We start from the raw sequence: 22,663 nt of genomic DNA on the forward strand, positions 1-22,663 counted from the left end.
CTTCTGTCCTTCACGTAGGGCTACTCAAACACAGTGGATCTGCACTTGAAACTTATAAAGGATGCAGAGATTAAATTTTTCGTGGCAATGTGGACTCTCTCCATTTCTGAGAGTAGAAAACCATCAAGTTAAAAAATAAAAACGGGGAATTCCCTAGCGGTCCAGTGGTTAGAATTCCGCGTGCTTTCACTGCCGAGGGCGCAGGTTCAATCCCTGGTCAGGGAACTAAGATTCCTCAAGCCATGCGGCGTGGCCAAAAAAAAGAAAAAAAAAAAAAAAAAAGAAAGAATTAGAACAGAGGTGAAGCAGCAGACTATCCTGACGGAAGTGAAGAGGTGTGGTGACCAGGAGGAGGCTGCCTTCCTGTAACAGAGTCTCAGGTGGTTTTCCAAGGGGTCCCTCCCCCAGAGAACCTTCTCTGCCAGGCCGGCCACTGTTTGGGGAGGGGCAGGCCCAGCGCAGGTGGGGCGGGGGCACAGCACTCACGCAGCGTGTTTCTGGTGCAGGGGCGTCTTATCCCGGTGCAGCGGCGTGGTGACCACCACCTTCTGGCTGCACACGGGGGTGGACGTCAGCGAGGGGCTCTCCAGCTCTAGTGTGTCCTGTTTGTTCCAGAAGTTCAGAAACTGCCAGGAAGACCAAGGAAACAAGATAAGGTGATGACCTAAGAGCCCACCGGCAGGCGCCAGGGAGCAAAGGCCAGGACAGATGGGCAGGGACCCATTGAGCAGGTCCATGTAGACCCCAGGCTGGGCATCACCCAATCCTCGCTTTGCCAGGATGATGGGAGGTCCATCCCCCACCCCCATGCGCTGATGACAGTGTACTTAAGGCAAAGAAAGCTGACTGAGAGCAGCTCCTTTTCAGAAGAAAAAAAAAAGTAGCTCTTAAATGAACTGCAACAGACAGGTCAGTGATGATGGAGATGGTGACATCAACACTTAGACACACCCTCTCACACCAGAGCTGAGCACTGCACACTGAGAATTTCAAATAGTTTTCACAGATCCTCTGAAATGTAAAGATTACGATCCCCCTTTACAGATAAGAGAGGTTTGGATTCTTGCGCTGAGTGCTAGAGGCAGGACTCAAACCCAGATCTGAAGCACCACCCTCTCCCCTCTGCCCTGAAGGTGCCCTTGGCAGCCCAGGGCCACCTGTAGCCCTCAGGCCCACTGCCCTCTGCAGGGTCCCTGGGCAGGGCAGCTGCACCCAGTCACCCTGGGCTGCTCTCTGGGCAGCTCCAGCCCTGCTGTCTTCCTTCTCCAGCCAGCAGCCCTCATGGGAGGCCTGCTATGGGCTAAACCGTTTTCTCCCCAAATTCACATATTTACACCGTAACTCCCAGCACCTCAGACTGTGACTGTATTTGGAGATGGGCCTTTAAAGAGGTGATTATGGTAAAATGAGGCCACATGGGTGGGCACTGATCCAATAAGATTGGTGTCCTTAGAAGAAGTTTACAAAAGAAGAAGAGATTATAAGAGAAAAGAGATTAGGACACAGACACTGAAGGAAGACCAAGTGAAGACACAGAGAGGAGATTACCACGTAGAAGCCAGAGACCTCAGAGGAAACCAATCCTGCTCACACCCTGATCTTGGACTTCTAGACTCCAGAACTAAGAAAATGAATCTGCTATTCCAGTCCCCCTGTGTGCAGTTCTTTGTCATGGCAGCCCCAGTGAACTAACACAGGGCACCTTGCAGAAACACCACCAGACATCCCGACACATAGGCCTGGCCTCAGTCCCTCTACAGCAGAGGGTGGCCTCTGGAAACGTGCCACCACTGGGCCTCATTCTCTCACGTCCCCACAGGAGGGAGGAGACCCTTGAGACCCAAAGCCTCTGCCCGCCCCCCTCCTGCCCTGGGCCTGCCTCTTGCCCACCCCTCCAGTCCATCCCCCACCCCACAGCCCCCAGCGCAGTGGATACCCCCTAGCTGTACCCAGGACCTTCCGAGGCCCCAGCCCCCATCCCTCAACCCTTCTCCTGCCCCCATCACTCCTCCTGCCCCCCATCACTCCTCCTGCCCCCCATCACTCCTCCTGCCCCCATCACTCCTCCTACCCCCCATCACTCCTCCTGCCCCCCATCACTCCTCCTGCCCCATCACTCCTCCTGCCCCCATCACTCCTCCTGCCCCCCATCACTCCTCCTGCCCATCACTCCTCCTGCCCCCATCACTCCTCCTGCCCCATCACTCCTCTTGCCCCATCACTCCTCCTGCCCCCATCACTCCTCCTGCCCCATCACTCCTCTTGCCCCATCATTCCTCCTGCCCCCATCATTCCTCCTGCCCCCATCACTCCTCCTGCCCCCCATCACTCCTCCTGTCCCCCATCAGTCCTCTTGCCCATGAGTCCTAGCTCTGGACTTCACACCATACTCTGCTCTCCCCTTGACTCCAAGCCTATATTCAAGCCGATCAATCAACAAACCCCACCTGAGACACCACTCTCTGAGTGCCTCCCTCACCTCTAGGAAAGACAGGGCCCTCCAGGCTCCCCCCAACACTGTGTCTATTACAAACAGAGCCTGGGAAGCAGTACTCAACACAACAAGCTCTCATCAACTCAGTAACTGCTCCTCCCACAGCCCTTTCCTCAGGACATTCTGACCACCAAGTCCCCCACCCCAGCCATCCTCTCCACGGGCAGGGCTGTCATCGGCCCCTTCGCTCCCCAGGGCTGGCAAATCTGCTATAAAATCGGTGCTCAGTAAACCCACTCTTTTAACACACACTGAGTCCTCTTCCCTTCCTGGTCCGTTTATCACCCTCTGCCCCCAGCTCCAGCAATCCCCCTGCTCATAGAAGCCTGCCTGGCTGACACCCCTCCCCGACTAGATGCACCCGAAGTACCATAAGCCGCCTTTTTCACTCCATTCATCACGTTTATTTGGGTCCTTTTTTATTAACTGGTCTTCCCATCAGCACAGACGCTTCATGAGGGCAGGGCCAGGCCTGTTTCTGCCCTCCAGGGTCCCCAGCACTGGGCACAGGGGGCTGTCACCCGTACCCAGAGAACAGTCGGGGTGGGGTCCACGCACCTGGGAGGGCGAGAAGGGCAGGGTCTTGACGGGCGTGCTCTTCGGGGTGAGGCTGTTGCAGGAGTCCAGGAAGGACAGGCTGGCGCTGTTCTCTGTGACAGGTGACAGGGCGACTCGCCTCTTCTTCTGCCGCTTGAGCACCGAGGGCGGTGTGCTGATGCCCGAGCCCCCCACGTCAGTGCTGGGGGAGATGGGGATCAGCTCGCCCCGGCTGCTCCGGCTCAGGTCCGAGATGGTGTGGCCGTCCAGGCGGTACTCGGTCACGCTGGGCACAGCGGCGGCAGGCTGGCGGGTTGGCGGGGCCTGCTGCTGCTGCTGCTGCTGCGATGGATGGGGCTGCACCGGGCTGCCGCCAACGCTGCCCTCTGCGGATGGCTCCTCGGGGAGGTCAAACTTACTCAGGTCACACCAAGCATCGGGGTCCTGCCCAGAGAGGGGGTTTAGGAATAACTGCAACGGCTCTGCTTTTCTACCGGTTGATATACCACAGGGCTCATTCGTTAAAGGAAAGTACATAGGCATCAAGCATGATCCCACAGGGACTTCCCTGGTGGTCCAGTAGTTAAGACTCCATGCTTCCACTGCATGGGGCACGGGTTCGTTCCCTGGTCAGGGAACTAAGATCCCGCAAGCCGCATGGCCCAGCCAAAAAAAAAAAAAAAAAAAAGTATGATCCCACAGCCCAGGAACGATCACCCTTAACATTGTCTTGCCTTTCCTCAGATTCTTCTATGTCTTTGTATCTGTATTTGGAAACATAACTGAAGTCATATCGTGCCTATGGCTGCTTGCTGTTATTTACAAAAATGTTCTGTGCGTTTTTAAGATACACAAAAAGCACAAAGAAAAATACAAAGAAAACTCACATGCCCATCAATAAGCCTAAGAAATAAAACCTTATCACTAAAGCTCCAGGTCCACCTGGCACATCCTCTGCCTGCATGCAGGAAATCACTGCCAGAATTTGGTATTTACCATCTTTATGCATTTGTTTATCAATTACCACTTACATGTGTCCCTAAATATTTAGTATTTTCAATGTTTCTAACTTTAGTACAAATCATTTCTATTTAACTTCTTTTTTCCATTTAAAGTTTCAGTAAAGCTGGAATAATGATTGCACCTCATTCTATTACCTATGAGTTTAATATTTACTATCAATATTAGTTGTTATTATAGTGAAAAAAGGTCAACTTTTAACAATTTTAATGGCTGTAAAATATACCACCATTTGAACATGTTACATAATTATCCCCTTTCTATAGGACATTAGGTTTTTCCCCCTAATTCTTAAAAATTAAAAATAGCATCTTTATGAACATCTTGGATGTAAATCTTCTCCTGCGTTTGTAGCTATTTCCTTAACAGAGAACTGGAAGTGAGGCTTTGGGCCCAAGGCCGTGAGCAGGTTGAAGGGTCTTGATTTGCCAGCCACGTACCCAGAGAGGAGGCACCCCTGGGCTCCATGAGCCTGTCAATCACAGCACCTCCTTGGGTGCGTCACCTACACTGTTTCCAACCCCACAGACACCCTGCTAGAGAAGCATTACTTTCCCCTCTCATACTGAGGAAGCCAGGTCCAAGAGGGTGTGATCAGCCTGAGGTCACTAAGTTTCCAAGACCAATTCTAAGAGGCACGCCCAGGTCTTTCTGCCTTTGCCCAGTAAATTACAACCCAGCCCAAGGGCTTCTGGATACAGAAGTTTCCACTGGTCCCTGGAGGTCTGGCCCTCAATGGACCAAGACCCTAGTGGTGATTTCTGGTCCTTAGAGCTCACAGAAGCCTGGCTCAAGTTCATTGCTAAGGGTGGAGGCCGGCTCAGAGCTGTGCTGTCTCCAGGCATTCCTCCCAGCAGCCAACCCCAACCTCGGAGAGGCCCCGGAATGGATGGCATCTAACAGACCGGAGCACATGCTACAAGGACTGCCCGGAGGGACAGACGGCAGTGTTTCTGCAACTACTATCACTCCCCATCAGTCGCTGAAGGTCATCGTGGAGAGAGCTGGAGCTCGGCACTCACCAGCTGTGTGACGCTGGACAAGCCTCCTAACCTCTCTGAGCTTGAGCTGAGTCCACCACCCACTTCACAGGCTGTTAAAGAACTAAGAGCATATAGAGAGGTAGCAAGTAACAAGCCTGGCACAAGGCAGGCGCTCAAATGTTAGAAACTATCATTACAAAAGAAGCACCGGGCCTGGCATACAGCGGGCGCTCAAGAGAGCAGTCTGAGGGTGGACGGAGGCAACACCGTGAAGCACCAGCAGTGCAGAGTGGGCCCACTCTCATCTCAGCCCTTCCTCAGAGCCCAAAAGAGGGACAGCCCACAGTGGCCCCGGGGCTATTTGCTGAACAGACTGACACACGCATCGCTACTCTGAAATCCCTTGTAGTGAAGGGGATACCACAGTCCCAGCCACTAGGGGCAAGAGGTGAGACCCAGAGCCAGAGGGTCTGAGCAGACAGCCCACCTGAGAGCCACCCCACCATCCAAACGCTCACTGGGCAGGACAGTGGAGCACAGCATGATGGTTAAGACCTAGGCACCTTACTTGCTGTGTGACCTTTGACCTTTGGGTACACTTACTTGATCTCTCTGAGCCTCAGTCTCATCTGCAAAACACAGAAAGGACACCCCTCACAGGATACCGTGTGGACTATACATTAAGCCCACAGCCTGGTATTTAGCAAATGCTCAATAAACAGCGTCAATATTCTCAGCCAACAGGAGGAAGCCCAAGTGGGACGGTGAGTGTGGGCGCTGCCCACTGGACCCCTCTACCCCTGGTCACCGGCCTCTTGCCCACCACCTCCTAAAACCCACTTCACACCACAGGCCTGGCTGATGGACCTGGGAGGTCACACCAAGAAGTACACCTCCCACTGGGGTGCCTTCCCCAAAGGTGCACAATCCACAGCCAGCGCGGCCCCAGGGGCTGCTCTACCTGAGTAACCAGGACCCACTCACCACTGTAGCCCCAAACCCTGGCCCTTCCCAGGGTCCTCTCTAGTGACACCCAACCACCTGTGCTGCCACAGACACCAATGCCCACCCGGGTTGTGTTATCGCTTCCAACACCCTCCCCCGTCACCCCTGAGGACTCTTGTACCGCTTCCACCGCGAGCCCTCCCACCCCACCCTGCGCTGTACAGGTGAGGCAGGAGCTCCCCGAGGGCACGCGCTGCACAGCCACTATCTTGGTGTCACCAGGCCCTGGTGCTGGGCTGGGTACGCGGCACCAGCTCAGCCACATCAGCGTGACAACGAACGGACGGGAGGACGGACGCCTACGGAGAGAAAGCGCTCCCTGCTGGGGGTGCTCGGGGCCCACTGGGAAGCGCCGTGACCAACATTACCGACTCGATCAAGTCCAGGGCTTCAGAGAGGCTGGACCCCACGGCAGGGATGAGGAGGTTGGCGGCCTCCACCACCCACTTGTAGGGCAGGCTGGTTTCCGGCGAGGAGCCCTCCTGGTCTTCACGCTTGGGGAAGTCCTCCAGGGGCTCTGGCGTCTGCACTCCGTCCAGCTCTGCGGGGACAGGCTCCTGCTCCTGGGAGGGGGCAGCCCCCGTGGCCTCCTCCTCACTGCTCTCCTCTTCCTTCAGGGCAGGGAACGCCGGGGGCCAGCTGGTCACGAGACCTCCCTGGTGGGCACAGGGCACGCGGTTTGGATTTTTCATTATGAGATATAAACCATGCCGTATTCCAGCTAACAGCGCACAACCCGAATCTAATAATAAGGAAGCTCAAGTGAACCCAAATTGAGAGAGTCTGTAACATAACTAGCCCTACCTTACGCTTCAAAGACATCAGTATCGTGAAAGGCTAGGAAAGGCTGATGAACTATTCCAGATAAAATTAGATGAAAGACATATGACAATGAAACAGTGTCTAATCCTGGACTGGATCATGGGCAGGAAAAAATGGAATCTAGACGGTAGATTAGTCAAAAGTCCCACACCAATGTTAAATTCCAAGTGCGTACTGTCGTCACACAGGTGAATGTCCTTATTTTTAGGAAACACACACTCAAGTATTAAGAAATAAAAGGCACAATGTATGGAACCAACTCTCAAATAACTCAGGTTAAAAAAATATGCATATTGGAACTTCCCCGGTGGTCCAGTGGCTAAGACTCCAGGCTTCCACTGCAGGGGGCCTGGATCTGCATGCCACGGCCATTAAGTAAATAATTAACTACAGGGTCTTTAAAAAAAATAAATGTACATAGAGAAAGATAAAGCAAATCTGACAAATGTTAAAAATTAATGAACCCAGTAAAGGATATAGGTGAGCAGTCTTATTGCAGCTTTTCTGTATACTTAATATTATTTCAAAATGAAAGTTTGAAAAAGGAGTGGAGACTAATTTTGTGACAGAAGAAAAATAAAGAAAAAGAGGTAGATCGTTGTGGCAATCGCTCTCCTGGCAGAACCTCAGAAACAAGCTTGACTCGTTGACCTGACAGCCCCTGAGGAGCCTTGAAAACAGCACACGTGATTAACACAGGCCTGGTCGAGAGCGAGAAGCGGGGTCCCGTGTTAATGGGGGGAGAACATGGGCTCTGGATGCAGACAGAGCTTTGCCATTTCCCAGCTTGGGCAAGCTTGTGATGAGGGTCAGTTTCCTTGCCTAGAAAATGAGGACACTGAGGCTTACTGAGCAGGGAGGGTACATAGATCAACAACTGTGTGAAAACCTTTCAACCTAATTAGTAGCTATTATTGCCACTGCCATCAAGGGAACAGAATGGAAATGGTTTGAGATATAAGCAAAGGAAGAAAAGGAGATAAGAGCAGATTGGATTAAAAACTTATAACTGCTATAATTGGAGGGGAAGAATGCTATCAATACTATTTAAAAGCTACCAACATGTGATTCCCACTTCAGAAAACAGCCACTTTGAAAAAAGTTTGGCAATTTCTAATAAAATTCAGTACTTATCATTTATAATTGCAAGCATTGACTAGTGAGGTAGTCCCATACACACAGAACAGGCAAACGTTTTCTGGCAGGCAATCTAGCAAAATGTATTAACGTCTATTTTGTTTTTGTCTTTTGGGGGCGGGGGGCCATGTCACGCAGCATGCGTGATCTTAGTGCCCTGATCAGGGAATCGAACCAGGCCCCCTGCACTGGAAGCAGGAGTCTTAACCACTGGCCCACCAGGGAAGTCCCTTAAAGTTTTTAAAGAATGTTATCTAGCTACCTTTAGGAATTTCCCAAGAGACAACTGAGCAAATAAGCAGTGATTTAGCTACAAGGACAACCATTAAAGTTTTGTTTCTAACAACAAAAAGTCAGGTGTAACCTTAATTAAATAAATTACCAGCACAATAGAACCATTAAAATGACAGTGGAGAGGAGTTGGTGAGGCTGAAACCCACACCTGTGTGCTCAGGATCAAGGTCTGGAGCTCCCCCTGGCCCAACAGGGCCAGCCTCCCAGACACAAAGCGTCAGGGGGGTGAAAACAGAGTCAAGGAAATGACTTTCAGCCAAGGAGGATTTTCAGAGACTACAGTCCACTCTGCCCTATCCTGAAAGATGACTTCTCCGTGTTTGCTGACGTACATTGTTTCTCTCTGTGGCACGGATGCTTTTTATTTAATCAGAAGTAAAAGCCTGGAAAACATATTACTTAGGCATACAAGAAACTGAGAAGTGAATTCCTCTGGTTAGGGGACCCATGGGGAATCCAGACAGGAGGGAGAAGTCCTTTTACATTTCACTTTATAGCTTTTCAACTGTTACCGCATAGATGCTCTCATATCTGGGAAGCAAGGAATAGTCTCTGAAGCGGAAAAATCCAGAAAGAGAGGCAAAAACACTATATAATGCTCCAGCAGGGTGTTGCAGAAGAACTGGAGCAGTGAACAGTTATAATCTGGCCAGCAGGAAAAGGAAAGGTGGAGTGTTAAGAACTATTCAATAGTTCACAATTACAGAAAAGATTGGAAAACAGTGTAGAGGAAGCGTGTCATCTGCCATGTACCCAGCAACGTCCCATCTTCATACTCTGACACGTGCTTCAAATCTTTGTTTTTTAAGAATAAATCATATGAGATAGTTCAAAAATAACCATAAACACCCGAAACTACTATAATATTGTAAATCAACTATACTTCAATTTCAAAAAAGTATGCTCTGGAGTGTAGGATGGGAGATGTTAACAATTGTAAATGTAATACCATATGACTTCATTTATATGACTTTCTAGAAAATTATAGAGACAGCAAACAGATGAAGGGTGCCAGGGACTAAGGATGGGAGAAGGGCTGAAAAGAATATGGGGGGTGACGGAGATGTTCTGTGTTGACTATGGTGGTGGCTACAGGACTGTTTAAAGCAGTCATGACTCAGACCTGCACATGAAACACAGTGAATTTTACTGCATGTGCTTGTACCTCAACAAATCTGATTTTTTTTAGAATTGCATATGTGCTTTTAGTATGAAAAGGCTGGAAAGAGCAACGGGTAGGAAGGAAACTGTTGAGGACAGGAGGAGGCTGAGGACCTCCCCACCTGACCCTTCTTCACCTGACGTCGGCTCTGGCATCCTGCATCTGTGGGCAGATGAGCACCAAGCATGGGCACAGGTGACACAGGGAAAGGCCCTCGTGAGAGACGTGAGGCCACAGTGAGAACCTCTTGCAGGATTAAGGAACAGCCACGGAACAGGTGAAAAAGGAGCAATAGGTGTTGATGAGACGGCATCAGATACACGTGAAAACAAACGCAACTAACCCAAGCCCAGTGGCCGAGCTGCCTGACACCCCCACCCCACTCACCTGGCCTTCTGAGGCCGGGGCACTCTGGTGGCCGTCCTTGTCCTCCAGCTCCAGCAGCAAGTACATGGGGGGCTTGCTGTCTCTGGACTCACTCAGGAAGCCTCCCGTGTCCACCTTCCTCTTGATAGTGGAGTTCCAGTGATTCTTCACAGCATTGTCTGTCCTGCAGGGGCCAACCGGGGATCTTTGACCCCAGCACCGGGGCCCGTGCACCACCGGGCGCATCACTAGCCTCCCTGAGCTGAGCTCCCGCTTCTGTAAATGAGGGTTCAACCTGAGGAGTTCTAAGCGCTCTTAGCTCTAAGATGAAGTCTGACATGCTTGCAGCCTGTAACGATTTACGGAAGATTTCCACACACCTCTGAGAAATAAGCAAAGGTCTTATTCAGCCTACAGGGTAAAATCCTAACACTGAAACATTCTGGGAACTCTCATTCCCTTTCCCACTCACTCTGCATTTGTAGAAACCGTAAGCAAGCTGCTGGCCGCTGGCCCCTGTCCTGAGGCTCAGTGACCTGGAACACAAGCCCTGATCACGTCCCACAGACAGAAAATGGCCAAAGAGGGCACAGCCAGAGGACAGAGGATCCACTACTGACCACTCTGAGCCTTGGCTTTTTTATCTGGAGAATCAAAAGACTACTTCACTCTCCATCACTTGCTGAAGATTAAAGAGGAAACATATATGGTACAAGTCAGAGTAGTACACCACACTACAGAAGCAGAAAGTAGCACAGTGGTACAGGAGTCAGGGAAGCGTGGAGGGAGAGAAGCAGACAGGTACAGCAGGACAGAGTAACGGAGTAGTAGGAGCAGACAGCAGAATGAAGCACAAAGAAGTACGAAACTACAGAAGCACACAGCAGCATCACAGTGAGTAGCACGGGGGGCTCAGCAGCGTCAGAGCCCACAGACCTACAGCAGTTCAGAACTGCAGACACACAGAGGCGCTGCCTTCTTTGGGTTTCCACGCAGAGTGCTTTTCCCTTGAACGGTGAACAGAGAATAACAGCTTGACGGAGCCACCAGTCTAAGAGGAGGGTCTGGATCTCTGTTCATTCCCACTGCAGGCTGTCAGGACACAGTGCTGACTGGGCAGGGGTCAAGGCACTATGGGGAGGTGGCCAGGGACTGACCACAGTTGAAAAGGACAGAGAAACCTTCCCTGAGGAAATAATGTCCCCACTGAGAACCAAAGGATGAGAGCGTGTTGGCTACGTGATGGGCACAAGTTAGAGGGCATCCAAGCTGCCAGGAGCACAGGGCGTTCGTTCTCAGAAAAGAGCTCTCCCATGTCTAAGGGAGAGAGGAGGTCGGAGCAGCTAAGGCCCCACAGATGAGCAAGGGTGACGGCAGATCAAGGCGAGGCTGGTGGCCTCAGCCAAGCCAGGCTGGCCACACGGGAAAGAGGCTCGAGTCTTCAACCCAAGTGTTATAAGAAGTGCCAAAAGGATAACACACTCGGGTTTGAGTTTTGGAAATAGATGATTCCAGACTCCAGGGGAAAGAGACCATCTGGCATTTTATTTCCTCTCCTTCCCAGGACCGCAGTGCCATGGCAAAGAAAGGAAACAAAATAAGGTAAAAACGCACACAGACGAAAAGAGCAGGGTAGAAGACAATGGTGAGTAAGTGATTTTTTATAAGTTTCCAGAAGATGGAAAGCAGTTAGGGGAGCAGTGAGCAACTTAGGAGACTGGGAGTTGACCCTGGAGGAGGATTCTAGCAAGAATGGAGCCAAGTCGTCCTAATGCTCCCTGCAGAACTCCAAGAGGCCCAGGGCTTGGAGGGGCCAGGCCCAGCGTGAAGAGTAGGGTGCAAACGGGCAGTGGTTCGGACATCCAGATCCTGGCCCTGACCTCACAGGACGTCCAGATCCTGGCCCTGAAAATGGGCAGTGGTTCGGACGTCCAGATCCTGGCCCTGAAAATGGGCAGTGGTTCGGACGTCCAGATGCTGGCCCTGACCTCACAGGCAGGAGGAAAGAGGTTTATTCTCTAAAAACATAACCAGGCCACCTCGGCCACAGCAGAGGGCAGGGATGGCACAGAGCCGAGAGCGGGACCAGATGAGAGTCTGCACAGTGAACGGGAGGCCCCCAGGGCCCCCTCCCTTCCCTGTTCCAGACTCCCTGCAGCTGGGCCCCGCCCCACCCCCCCATCCCCTCCCACCCCGGCAAGAATCTGAAGGACTCATTCGCTTCTGGGAAAAGTGAACAACTCCAGAGAAATCGGACTGGGCCTTGGAACATCCCCGCAAAGGCCCCGGCATGCAGCTCACCTCCCCGGCAGCATCTTGGCGATCTCGGCCCAGCGGTTGCCCAGCACCTTGTGGGCCTCGCAGATGATGCGGTCTTCCTCCTCCGTCCAGCAGGACTTCTTCACTTCGGGGTTGAGGTGATTGTGCCAGCGCTCGCGGCACTGCTTCCCCAGCCGGCCCTTCAGGTGCTTGGCGATCAGCGTCCACTGCTTCGTGCCGTACTTCTTGACCAGCTCGATGACCTTGGGGGAAAGCTGCTGTGAGGCCAGCGGGACCGGCCCGTTCCCCACCCCAGCACCAACCAGCGGGATGTCACACACCCAAGGTCCAGCCGGACAGCCCAGCCAACACCCAGGGCAGCCTCAGTCCCTTGACTCCCTGGGGTGGGTGAAGGCCCGCCATGGGGCAGGCACTGTCCTGGGCGTTACCTTCTGGTCCTCCTCTTTGGTCCATGGCCCCTTGACGAGGTCTGGATTCAAGACCCTCAGCCACCGGTACTGGCACTGCTGGTCAGTGCGGTTCTGGGAAGAGGACAGGCACCCGTGAGAACTCCTGGGATGGTGGCCCTGGACCCTGGACACACACTGGGCTCAGGGGACACCTCAGCGGGGTTCTGTCTTGTTCCCTGCACCACCACACACTGCCTGCTCACGGGCCGGAACACGCACGGCTTCCCTGGGCTACCAGAGGGCCCGGATGGAACCAGGCAAACTCAGAACCACGTGGGAAGCCACCGCCTGCTGCCCTAACACAAGGGGGCCGCCCCGTCCCAGCCTGCAGGCTACATCAGGGATCCTTGCTTGCTTCTGGGAGGGTCGTATCTCCCTGAAGGTTTCAGATCACATGGAGGAGGAGGAGGAGGTGAGGAGGGGGAGGTGAGCAGGGTCTGGTGACTTGGTCCCTGAGCTGCCCGATGAGCCAGGAGATAAGCCAACAGCGGCTCCTGCCACATCTCCTCCCTGCCAGACGCCTGCAGTGCTGGGGATGGGGGACCCGAGGGGGACCCGCATCACCAGGAGCCTCTAGATGCTGCACGTGGTGGCACCAGCCAGCTCCGCAGGGGCCTCACCCTGGAGCCTGCTCAGGTATTGTTTCCCCTCAGTTTCAGTTTCACGGTTGAGAAACCGAGCACCAACTCGCTCCTGACTTGCAGGAAGAAATGCAAATATGTCACTGATCTGATTTCATGATCATGGAGCCCAAGACCCCCAGGCACACGGAGGCTGCTGCGTGGAGACGCTTACACCAGGGTGCCTTGGATTCCGGTTTGGGAAGAAAGGGCCTAGGAAGCCTGGAAGGTTGTTTTGTTGGGAGAGCTGGGGGGAACTTGGTAAGGAACCCCCCTTTCTTCTCCTTGACAGAAAGTCTGTCCCGGGCCCACTGTCCTGGGGGAGGGGGCCGCAGAGGGGCTGCACTCACGGGAAAGTGGCTGGCCAGGAACTTCCAGTCTTGCTGTCCAAACTGCCTCACCAGGGCCCTCAGCTGCTCATCCTGCCAAAGCCGTAAAGACAGGGGGCTCAGCTACACGCGTGCAGAAAACAGCTGCTCTTGACGGAGCCCTCCCCAAAGGAAACAGCCTCACGCAGCCACTCAGTCATGAAGTGATCACCTACCACACACCAGGCACACCAGGCACACCAGGCACGGCAGCAGGCAGCACTGGAGCTGCCCAAGCTCATGGGACTTAAAGTCTAGAGGGAAGCAGATGTTAATCAAAGGCTCCTGCAAACAAAAGGAAAGGTGCTGGGGGGTACGGAGAGGTCGATGGTGAGGCCTATTTGGGGGGGGTCCAAGGGACAGGCTCCAAGGAAGTCCAGTGAGGCTACAATGCAGGAAGCAAGCAAGAGGGATGCAAGAGGATTCTGGAAGGGACGGCAGGGGCCAGACCACATGCAGGGTTGATTCGGGCCTCTGCGTCATGCAAAGCCACTGATGCGCTGAAGCGGTGGGTGGTCACGGTTCAGTGTGCTTGTTATGAACTTCACTTTGGCAGCTGCAGGAAAAGGGGCTACAGGTGGGCAGAATGAACGAGAGGAGGCCATTACAGGCACCTGGGCCAGAGACGACAGTGACCCAGCACTGGAGATGGGGGACATGGGCAGAATCAAGAGCACTCAGAAGGGAAGGAAAACAGCACCTGTTAAAACGTTCTCCTGAATATAAACGACTGATTTACGCAACAACACGAAATCACAGTATCATTGTGATGAGGGAAAGAAGCCAGACATAAAGAGTATACGCTGCATGATTCTGTGCTTAAGAACTTCTAGAAAATGTAAACTAAGCTACAGGGACAAAAAGATAGTCAGTGGTGTCTGAGGTCAGGGGTGGTGGTAGGGAGAAATGGACAGCAAAGGGAGCAAGAAATGCCTGGGGTGATGGAAACGCTCTACGATGACGGTGCTGGGAGTTTCATGGTACCATGTCCATTGAAACTCACTGAATTGTACTTTAATGGTTGTAGTTGATTGTATGTAAAGTATTCTTCCATCGAATCAATTTTTTAATATCTTATATATATAAAGGAAATGTAGGCAATTCCCTGGCGGTCCGGTGGTTAGAATTCCGCACTTTCACTGCCGAGGGCCTGGGTTCAATCAAAAAAAAAGAAAAAGAAGAAAATGTAGTATATCCATACAGTAGAATATTATTCAGCCTTAAAACAGAAGGAAATTCTGTTACAAGCTACAACGTGGATGACCCTTGAAGACATGATGCTAAGCGAAATAAGCCAGACACAAAAGGACAAACAGTGTACGAGTCCGCTCTTGTGAAGAATCTAAAGCAGTCAAAATCGTAGAAACAGAAAGTAGAAAAAGGTGCTTGCCAAGGGCTGGGGTGGGGGGGGGGAATTAAGTGTTTAATGATTCAGTTTTGCATGATGACAAAGTTCTAGAGACCTGCTGCACAGTGAGAATATACTTCACGTACTGAACTGTACACCTAAAAATAGTTACGATGGTACATTTAACACTAGGTGTTTTTACACACACACACTCTCTCTCTCTTTTTCTCTCTCTCTCCTGGACAGAAAAAAAGGCCACCAGAGAAATCCAGACCCTCAACTGCAGCTTGGCCACAGCCCAGCATCGGCTGGACAAAGTCCCCATAAATCCTGTAGCTGAGCCAGCCCACGCCCACACAGCCAGCCCCGGACACCCTGCCCTCCCCTGCCGCCTGCCCGACCTGGCCAGGCCAACCCCTGCCTTCCGCCCATGTCCCCTGTGTCCATCTCCAGCACCACCATCCTCCCCGACGACTTGGGGGGACACTTTCGTCTCCAGCTCCTGCCGGGCCCCATGGGCCCCCTCCACGTGTCCGCTCCCGCCTGCACTGCCCTCGTCCCTCCGCAGCCCTCTTCTCCCACCTGCCCGGCACAGCACCCTCTCCAACTCCCTCTGCCTCAGTCTGCCCCCAAATCCCTTACCCACCCTACACACAGCAGACTAGCTCCCTGGAGCTCAGCTGTGGTCATGTCCCACATCTGCTTCAAAAACCTTCAGTGGCTTCACCTTGCCAGCTGAACAAGCCTACATCTCTGAGTCCAAAGTCCAAGGCCTTCCGGGATTGGACCCCATTCGATCTTTCCATCTTAATCAACCACGCTTCCTCTTTAAGGACCCTTCGCTCCAGCCAAACGGGGGCTCCTCTTGCTTTTCTCCACCTATAACCCGTTTCCTATTGACTTACCCACCATTTTGCACACCTGACTGCTGAATTTCCAAATCCTTACCCATGAAACTGTTCTCAACCTCTCAGACAACAGTAAACTCAACTTCTAAAAGCATTTCGGGGAATTCCCAGGTGGTCCAGTGGTTAGGACTCTGCGCTTTCACTGCTGAGGGTGCGAGTTATAATCCCTGGTCGTGGAACTAAGATCCCACAAGCCTCTAGGCCAAAAAAAAAAAAGAGAGAGAGAAAGAGGAAAAAAAAAAAAAGGTATTTCAACAATTAAAGGTGCCTCCTTCGTCTAGGAGGCTTAGTATAAGACAGGAGAGACACCACAGTGAGCACAAAAGACACCAGTCTTGGGACTTCCCTGGTGGCACAGTGGTTGGGAGTCCGCCTGACAATGCAGGAGACACGGGGTCGAGCCCTGGTCCGGTAAGATCCCACATGCCACGGAGCAACTAAGCCCATGCACCACAACTACTGAGCCTGTGCTCTAGAGCCCGTGAGTCACAACTACTGAGCCCACGTGCCTAGAGCCCGTGCTCCTTAACAAAAGAAGTCACTGCAATGAGAAGCCTGCACACCGCAACGAAGAGTAGGCCCCGCTCACCGCAACTAGAGAAAGCCCGTGTGCAGCAATGAAGACCCAACGCAGCCAAAAATAAATTAAAAAAAAAAAAAGAGACGCTGGTCTTGCCAGCACCATGATGGCCACAGCATGTCCACAGGCCTGTGCATGGTCCAGGCAGAGAGATGCTCTGGGGTAGGGACCCCGTCTTGCTTGTTCTTCTAAGCCTGCAAGACTGGAATACAGTCCCTGGTCCACAGTGGGATGAACAGAAAAGGCTGGCTTAGCACTCCTCTGAAGAAACATCTTTTATGATTTAAGAGTGTTTCACAACTCAAACAGTAAGGGGGGAAAAAAAAAAAGACTTAAAACTAAACACATACAGGAAAATAGAGGTAGAATAAAAAGATAAGGCCAGTAGGAGTCTAAATTGGTACAACTAAGTCAGAAAAAAACCTGACAGTTTCTAAACTAAACATATACATACACCATGAGCGTACCTAAGTATCCTCTCTAGATGAATGAAAACATAATCCTCAAAAATTAGGCAAGAATTTTCACAGCCACTCTATCCATAATAGCCAAAAACTAGAAATAGCCCAAATGTCCATCAAGGGAAACATACTATGGTCTATCCATACAATGGAATACTATTCAGGAAGAAAAAATGAACAAATTACTGAATCGTGCAACATTATGCTGAACAAAAGAAGCCAGATAGAAAAGAGTAGAGCTGTATGATTTCATCTGTAGGACATTCGAGAACAGGCAAAACGATCAAACAGAGAGACACTGGATGGGCGACTGCCTGGAGCTGGGAAAGATGGACCACAAAGGGAACTTCCAGGGATAATCAAGGTGGTGCTTATGTGAGTAATATACATTTATCAAAACTGTTGGAACTGTTCACTTTAAAAAGGTGCATTTGACTGTATATAAATTATACTTCATAAACTTGATTAAAGAATAAAATCATGGGGCTTCCCTGGTGGCGCAGTGGTTGAGAATCTGCCTGCCAATGCAGGGGACACGGGTTCGAGCCCTGGTCTGGGAAGATTCCACATGCCGCGGAGCAACTGGGCCCGTGAGCCACAACTGCTGAGCCTGAGCGTCTAGAGCCTGTGCTCCGCAACAAGAGAGGCCGCGATAGTGAGAGGCCCACGCACCACGATGAAGAGTGGTCCCCGCTTGCCGCAACTAGAGGAAGCCCTCGCACAGAAACGAAGACCCAACACAGCCCCAAAAATAAATAAATAAATAAGTAATAATTAAAGGTGCTAATATTAAAAAAATAAATAAATAAAATCAATTCAGAGCTTGGTATCGCAGACAAAATACAATGATTTTTTAAAAATGATAATAAAGAGGGGGTTTGCAGATTTGGCTAAACCTCCCAGCAGTTAAAGGACAAGAAGCACAATTAAAGTCCACGATGCAGAGCACACCAGCTTTCAAGAGACACAACGGCAATTGCTGGCCCCAAGGTCTGAGAGATGCATCCCCCTAAGAGTCCTCAATACTGAGAGTGCCCAGGAATGCTCTGAGAAGAAGCATCATCAGGGAGAACCAGAGTGCCTATCTGCTTCTTTTTTGTTGTTTTTTGGCCACACCATGCTGCTTGTGGGATCTTAGTTCCCCCGACCAGTGATTGAACCCGGGCCCCCAGCACTGGAAGCACGGAGTCCTAAAGCTGGACCGCTAGGGAATTCCCCCATCTGCTTCCTTCATCAGCTCCTCCTCTTCATCATACTGGTCGGGGCATCAGGCAGACACAACCCAGGCTCTGTTCCTGGTCCAGCCTCCCAGCTGCCATCACCTCCACCCCCGCAATTGCCCCTCGGTGTCACTCACCTCCTCGTGGGTCCACTTGACCTTGCACTTGCTGTCTCGCTGCTCTGGCACATCTGAATCTGTGTCCTGGTAGTGCAGCTCATCCAGCTCCTCACTGCAGGGAAAGCAAGCCAAAGGTCAGGACATGTGTCTCTCTACCTGCTGCCCCATGATGGACGGACAGTGTGGACTGTGGCCATGACCTCTAGGGAAAGGTTTTGGGGACGCAGGCTTTTACTGTAGGTAAAATGTAGGTACTTCCACCCTCCTCTTTTTAAAAACTTTTTAATGAAATGGGATTATGGGCTATTTATTTCTTTACTCTCTCTTTTTTTAAAAATTATTTATTTATTTATTTATTTTTGGCTGCGTTGGGTCTTTGCTGCTGTGCGCGGGCTTCCTCTAGTTGCAGCGAGCGGGGGCTACTCTTCGTTATGGTGCACGGGCTTCTCATTGCGGTGACTTGTCTTTGTTGCAGAGCACGGGCTCTAGGTGCACAGGCTCAGTAGTTGTGGCTTGCGGGCTCTAGAGCGCAGGCTCCAGTAGTTGTGGCGCACGGGCTTAGTTGCTCCGCAGCATGTGGGATCTTCCCGGACCAGGGCTCGAACCCGTGTCCCCTACGTTGGCAGGCGGATTCTTCACCACTGCACCACCAGGGAAGTCCTCTTTACTCTTTCATTTTCAGTTAACACGCTAATGATTTCAAAAGCTACAAGAAAAAAGAAGTTAAGATTTCACCAAGGACTTCCCTGGTGGCGCAGTGGATAAGAATCCACCTGCCAATGCAGGGGACATGGGTTCGAGCCCTGGTCTGGGAAGATCCCACATGCCACGGAGCAACTAAGCCCGTGTGCCACAACTACCGGAGCCTGCGCTCTAGAGCCGGCAAGCCACAACTACTGAGCCCGCACGCCACAAATGCTTAAGGCTGTGCGCCTAGAGCCGGAGCTCCACAACAAGAGAAGCCACCGCAGTAAGAAGCCCGCGCACTGCAACAAAGAGTATCTGCCACTTGCCGCAAGTAGAGAAAGCCGGTGTGCAGCAGTGAAGACCCATCGCAGCCAAAAATAAATAAATAAATTTATAAAAGAAAAAAGATTTCACCAAGAATATGATATTCAACACCAGACACCTATTTCAAATTTTCTTTTAAATAACAAAACTTTTTAAACTTGCATGGGTGTTTTAAGGATTAAAGCTGATGATGTATGTGGGCTTCCCTGGTGGCGCAGTGGCTGAGAATCCGCCTGCCAATGCAGAGGACACGGGGTCGAGCCCTGGTCCGGGAAGATCCCACATGCCGCAGAGCAACTACGCCCCCGCGCCACAACTACTAAGCCTGTGCTCTAGCACCCGCGAGCCACAACTACTGAGCCCGCGTGCTACAACTACTGAAGCCCGTGTGCCTAGAGCCCGTGCTCCGCAACAAGAGAAGCCACCACAATGAGAAGCCCGCGCAACACAACCAAGAGTAGCCCCAGCTCGCTGCAATTAGAGAAAGCCGTGTGCAGCAACAAAGACCCAACACAGCCAAAAAAAAAAAAAAAAAAAAAAAAAGCTGATGATGTATGTAATCATCAAGCACCAGGATTTTAAGAAATATTGTTTGAGAAAACCATTTAAAATATGTTATCTCAGTAACTATGTCCATTTTTGCATACCCCTTCTCAATCCTTGCCTACACATAGGTCTAGTTTATGGAGCGAAAAATCAGAGTACAAGCAGCTTTGAATTCTGGATGCTTTCATTTTCTAACAGGTAATTTTCCAAGTTACTCCAAAATCTTCCTATTTATCAGGTTTAATAGTTACAAAAATGGAGATCATGCTATCCACCCCCAGGCATGTCCGGGGCTCACAAGAGCACCCTCCCAACTCCATTAGTCACCTCTGTCAGGGACATTCCGAAGTCAGGCATTTTTAAGTGGGAAAAGCCTACATGTCTCCAAACAAGCAAGGCAAGCACAGGCCTCTCCAAAAGAGGAAGAGGACTTCCTTCTGTGGCCACGTTCCTTTCCCCTTCTCAGCATCTTCCTAACCACACCCACACTCCCCAGAGCACATTGGAAATCCTCCCGTCTCATAACATAAGCCCTTAGGCTGCAAGTGCCTGTCTCCTTGACAACCTGGACAGAGGTCAGCTCCACCTCACATCTGTAGGGCCTTTGCGGGGGTAGCACCAAAATGCCTTAAGAAATGTTTGCTCTGGGAATGGCTGGATATAGGAATGAATAAACATGCAAAACTGCTGCCTCTTAGTCAATAAGAAATGCTAATATAAGTAAACTTTTTAGAATTAGGAAAGGAAGGGACAGACGGATTTCTAAACCCAGCAATACACCAGTCACAGGAGGAGCTGGAATTCAGCCTTGTCTTGTCATTCCCAACCCAATTCATGGGGTCCTCCACTATCGCAAAGTAGGAGGCAAAAAAACTCTACAAGATGCTAATAACAGAAGGAAGCTGGCTTTATCATCAACTGCCCCCAGACTCTGTTTTGACAGAAACTATCTTTGGTTCTCCAGCACCCAGCTTCTGACAGAAGCTCAGCAAATGTTCCTTCGAGGAAGAAACTGTTTCTGTGTGAACGCTCTCTGGTGCTCCAAAATACTCTAATGGGGAGAGCAGCTCAGACGGCTGGGAGAATTCTGTGAGGTAATATACTTCTATCACCAACACGATGATGACTGTCTACTTCACATGCATTCTCATTAACCCCATTTAATAGATGTGAACACTGAGGCTCACAGGGGTTATGCCACCTGCCAATTCCACTAAGCCAGGCTCCAACCGGCACCTTCCAGTCCTCATCTCGTAATGCCAGATGGAAAAGCAGAGGCTAAGTCAGTAGTGGCAACCACATGGAGGTCCAACACACCCTTTCTATGCCCTTTCATGTGCTGGGCTCTGCTCCAGGTAGGGTGAGTCAGAAGCTGAGCAGGAAGTAGGGCACTGGTGCAGAGGAGAGTTACGGCGAGTGGCCAAGAATCAAACTGAATGCTGTTCCAGGGTACAGAACTCATCCCTCACCTGGGGGAATGGGGGGGTGGTCCTCCACTGAGCCCCAGGGGAGAAGTAGCAGAGGACCTGGGAGTTGTCTGGGGCCTTGGTTGTTGCCTGGAGTTAACACTTCCTGAACCAGAAATTCAGGGCCTGACAAGTGCCTGCCTAGAACAACCCTTGGGAATTGGTGCTGCCCTGAGAAATTGTGGCCTGAGGAAGACACACCCTGAGCCTGACCACTGCCCAGGGATCAGATGCTTCCTTGCTGAAAGGAATTCTAGGGAAAGCCAGCAACGACTGCTTCTCAGGTCTATATGCTGGGCCTGAGAAGGCAAACACCATCTGAAGTGGCGTTTGAAGTTATCTGGGCTGCATGAATCCAGGGAGGGAACAGGGCAGAATCCCATTGTCCTCCGTGACTTCCAGACTGGTTGAAAAGCCCAGAGCTCAGGCACCGGGTGCACAGGTCTAAGACAGGGACCTGGAGCCCACAGACCTGGTTCCTGGCTTGACTCTGCTACTCATTCTCTGGCGAGTTAAGTAAGATGGAGACCGCAGTTCCTGCCTCCACCCCAGGGGCTGCTGGCACAGAGCGGTCTCGATACACATCAGTCTCTCTTCCCCTCGCCTTCAACCTCAGCTGCCCCAAACCCCTCATGTGGAACAGGAAGACAGGTCTCCGAAACGAAAACGAGCTGGGGTCCGCAACCCAGGTGGTGTGGGACCAAAAAGTCACCCCCCCGCCCCTGCATCCTTCCTAGGTCGGGGGAGGGAGCTTGGGGTTCTGTGTTCCCCCAAATGTTAAGAAATGCCCACCGGCAAATCTGAACCCCAAAAGGCTTGAACGACAAGAGCCTCCCAGGCTTTGGCCGCCCGCTCGCCGTGACTTGGAAAATCACTTTCCTTCTCCAGGGGTCGCCTCCCTCCCCGGTAAAGCCCCTTCTGACACCGCCGTCCCACCCCCACCCCGCAATTAGGCGGGAGACAAAATGACATCATGCAGGGCTTGGCCCGGGTCCCAGGAGACCCGCCCGCCCCAGCTCCGAGGCCCAGGGAGCCGAGCGAGGGGCCCCCGAGAGCCCCCCGGCTTCGCGCGCACCCCCCGCGTCTCCCCGCGTCGGGCGACACAGGACACTGCGTTTCCTGAGGACCCCAACCCCGCCCGGCCCAAAAGGGCCACGGCGAGGGTGGGGGCAGAGGTCGGGGTTGGGGGGAGGTCGGGGAGGGGGGAGGGGCCCTTAGCCTCCCGGCTCCTCTCACCCGCGTGTCCGCCGAGACATCCCCCCGGCCCGGGCCGCGCCGCGCTCGCCCGCCCGCCGGCTGAGCCCGGAGCGGGAGCCGGGCCGGGGTCAGGGTGCGGGCTGCTCCGGCCGCTCCGGGCCCCGGGGCCGCGCTGCGAAGCGTCAGCGTGGCCGCAGGTCCCGCCGCTGCTCGCAGGGGCTGAGGTAGCCGCCGGCGCGCACAGAAGCACTTTTCTATCTCCCGCCAAGC

At 52.1% G+C, this 22,663-nt stretch overlaps 1 protein-coding gene across 2 annotated transcripts in view; it reads right to left on the bottom strand.

Annotated features, from left to right (window-relative positions):
• Positions 1–22,663, bottom strand: part of MYBL2 (MYB proto-oncogene like 2) — a 29,533-nt gene extending 6,870 nt beyond the window's left edge. The window contains exons 1-9 of one of the 2 annotated variants that reach the window (XM_068524372.1): positions 22,433–22,662; positions 18,192–18,285; positions 13,520–13,591; positions 12,529–12,621; positions 12,122–12,342; positions 9,842–10,004; positions 6,408–6,695; positions 3,053–3,475; positions 487–626 (exon numbers count right to left, since the gene is read on the bottom strand). In XM_068524372.1, coding sequence (XP_068380473.1) covers positions 487–626; positions 3,053–3,475; positions 6,408–6,695; positions 9,842–10,004; positions 12,122–12,342; positions 12,529–12,621; positions 13,520–13,591; positions 18,192–18,285; positions 22,433–22,452 — 1,514 coding nt within the window. In that variant the 5' untranslated portion in view covers positions 22,453–22,662. Of the gene's footprint in view, positions 1–486; positions 627–3,052; positions 3,476–6,407; positions 6,696–9,841; positions 10,005–12,121; positions 12,343–12,528; positions 12,622–13,519; positions 13,592–18,191; positions 18,286–22,432 lie in introns of both variants that reach the window. The other variant, XM_068524373.1, reaches the window with a different exon arrangement.

Source organism: Eschrichtius robustus, chromosome 16, assembly GCF_028021215.1.
Source record: "Eschrichtius robustus isolate mEscRob2 chromosome 16, mEscRob2.pri, whole genome shotgun sequence".
In the NCBI taxonomy this organism is placed as follows: Eukaryota; Metazoa; Chordata; class Mammalia; order Artiodactyla; family Eschrichtiidae; genus Eschrichtius; species Eschrichtius robustus.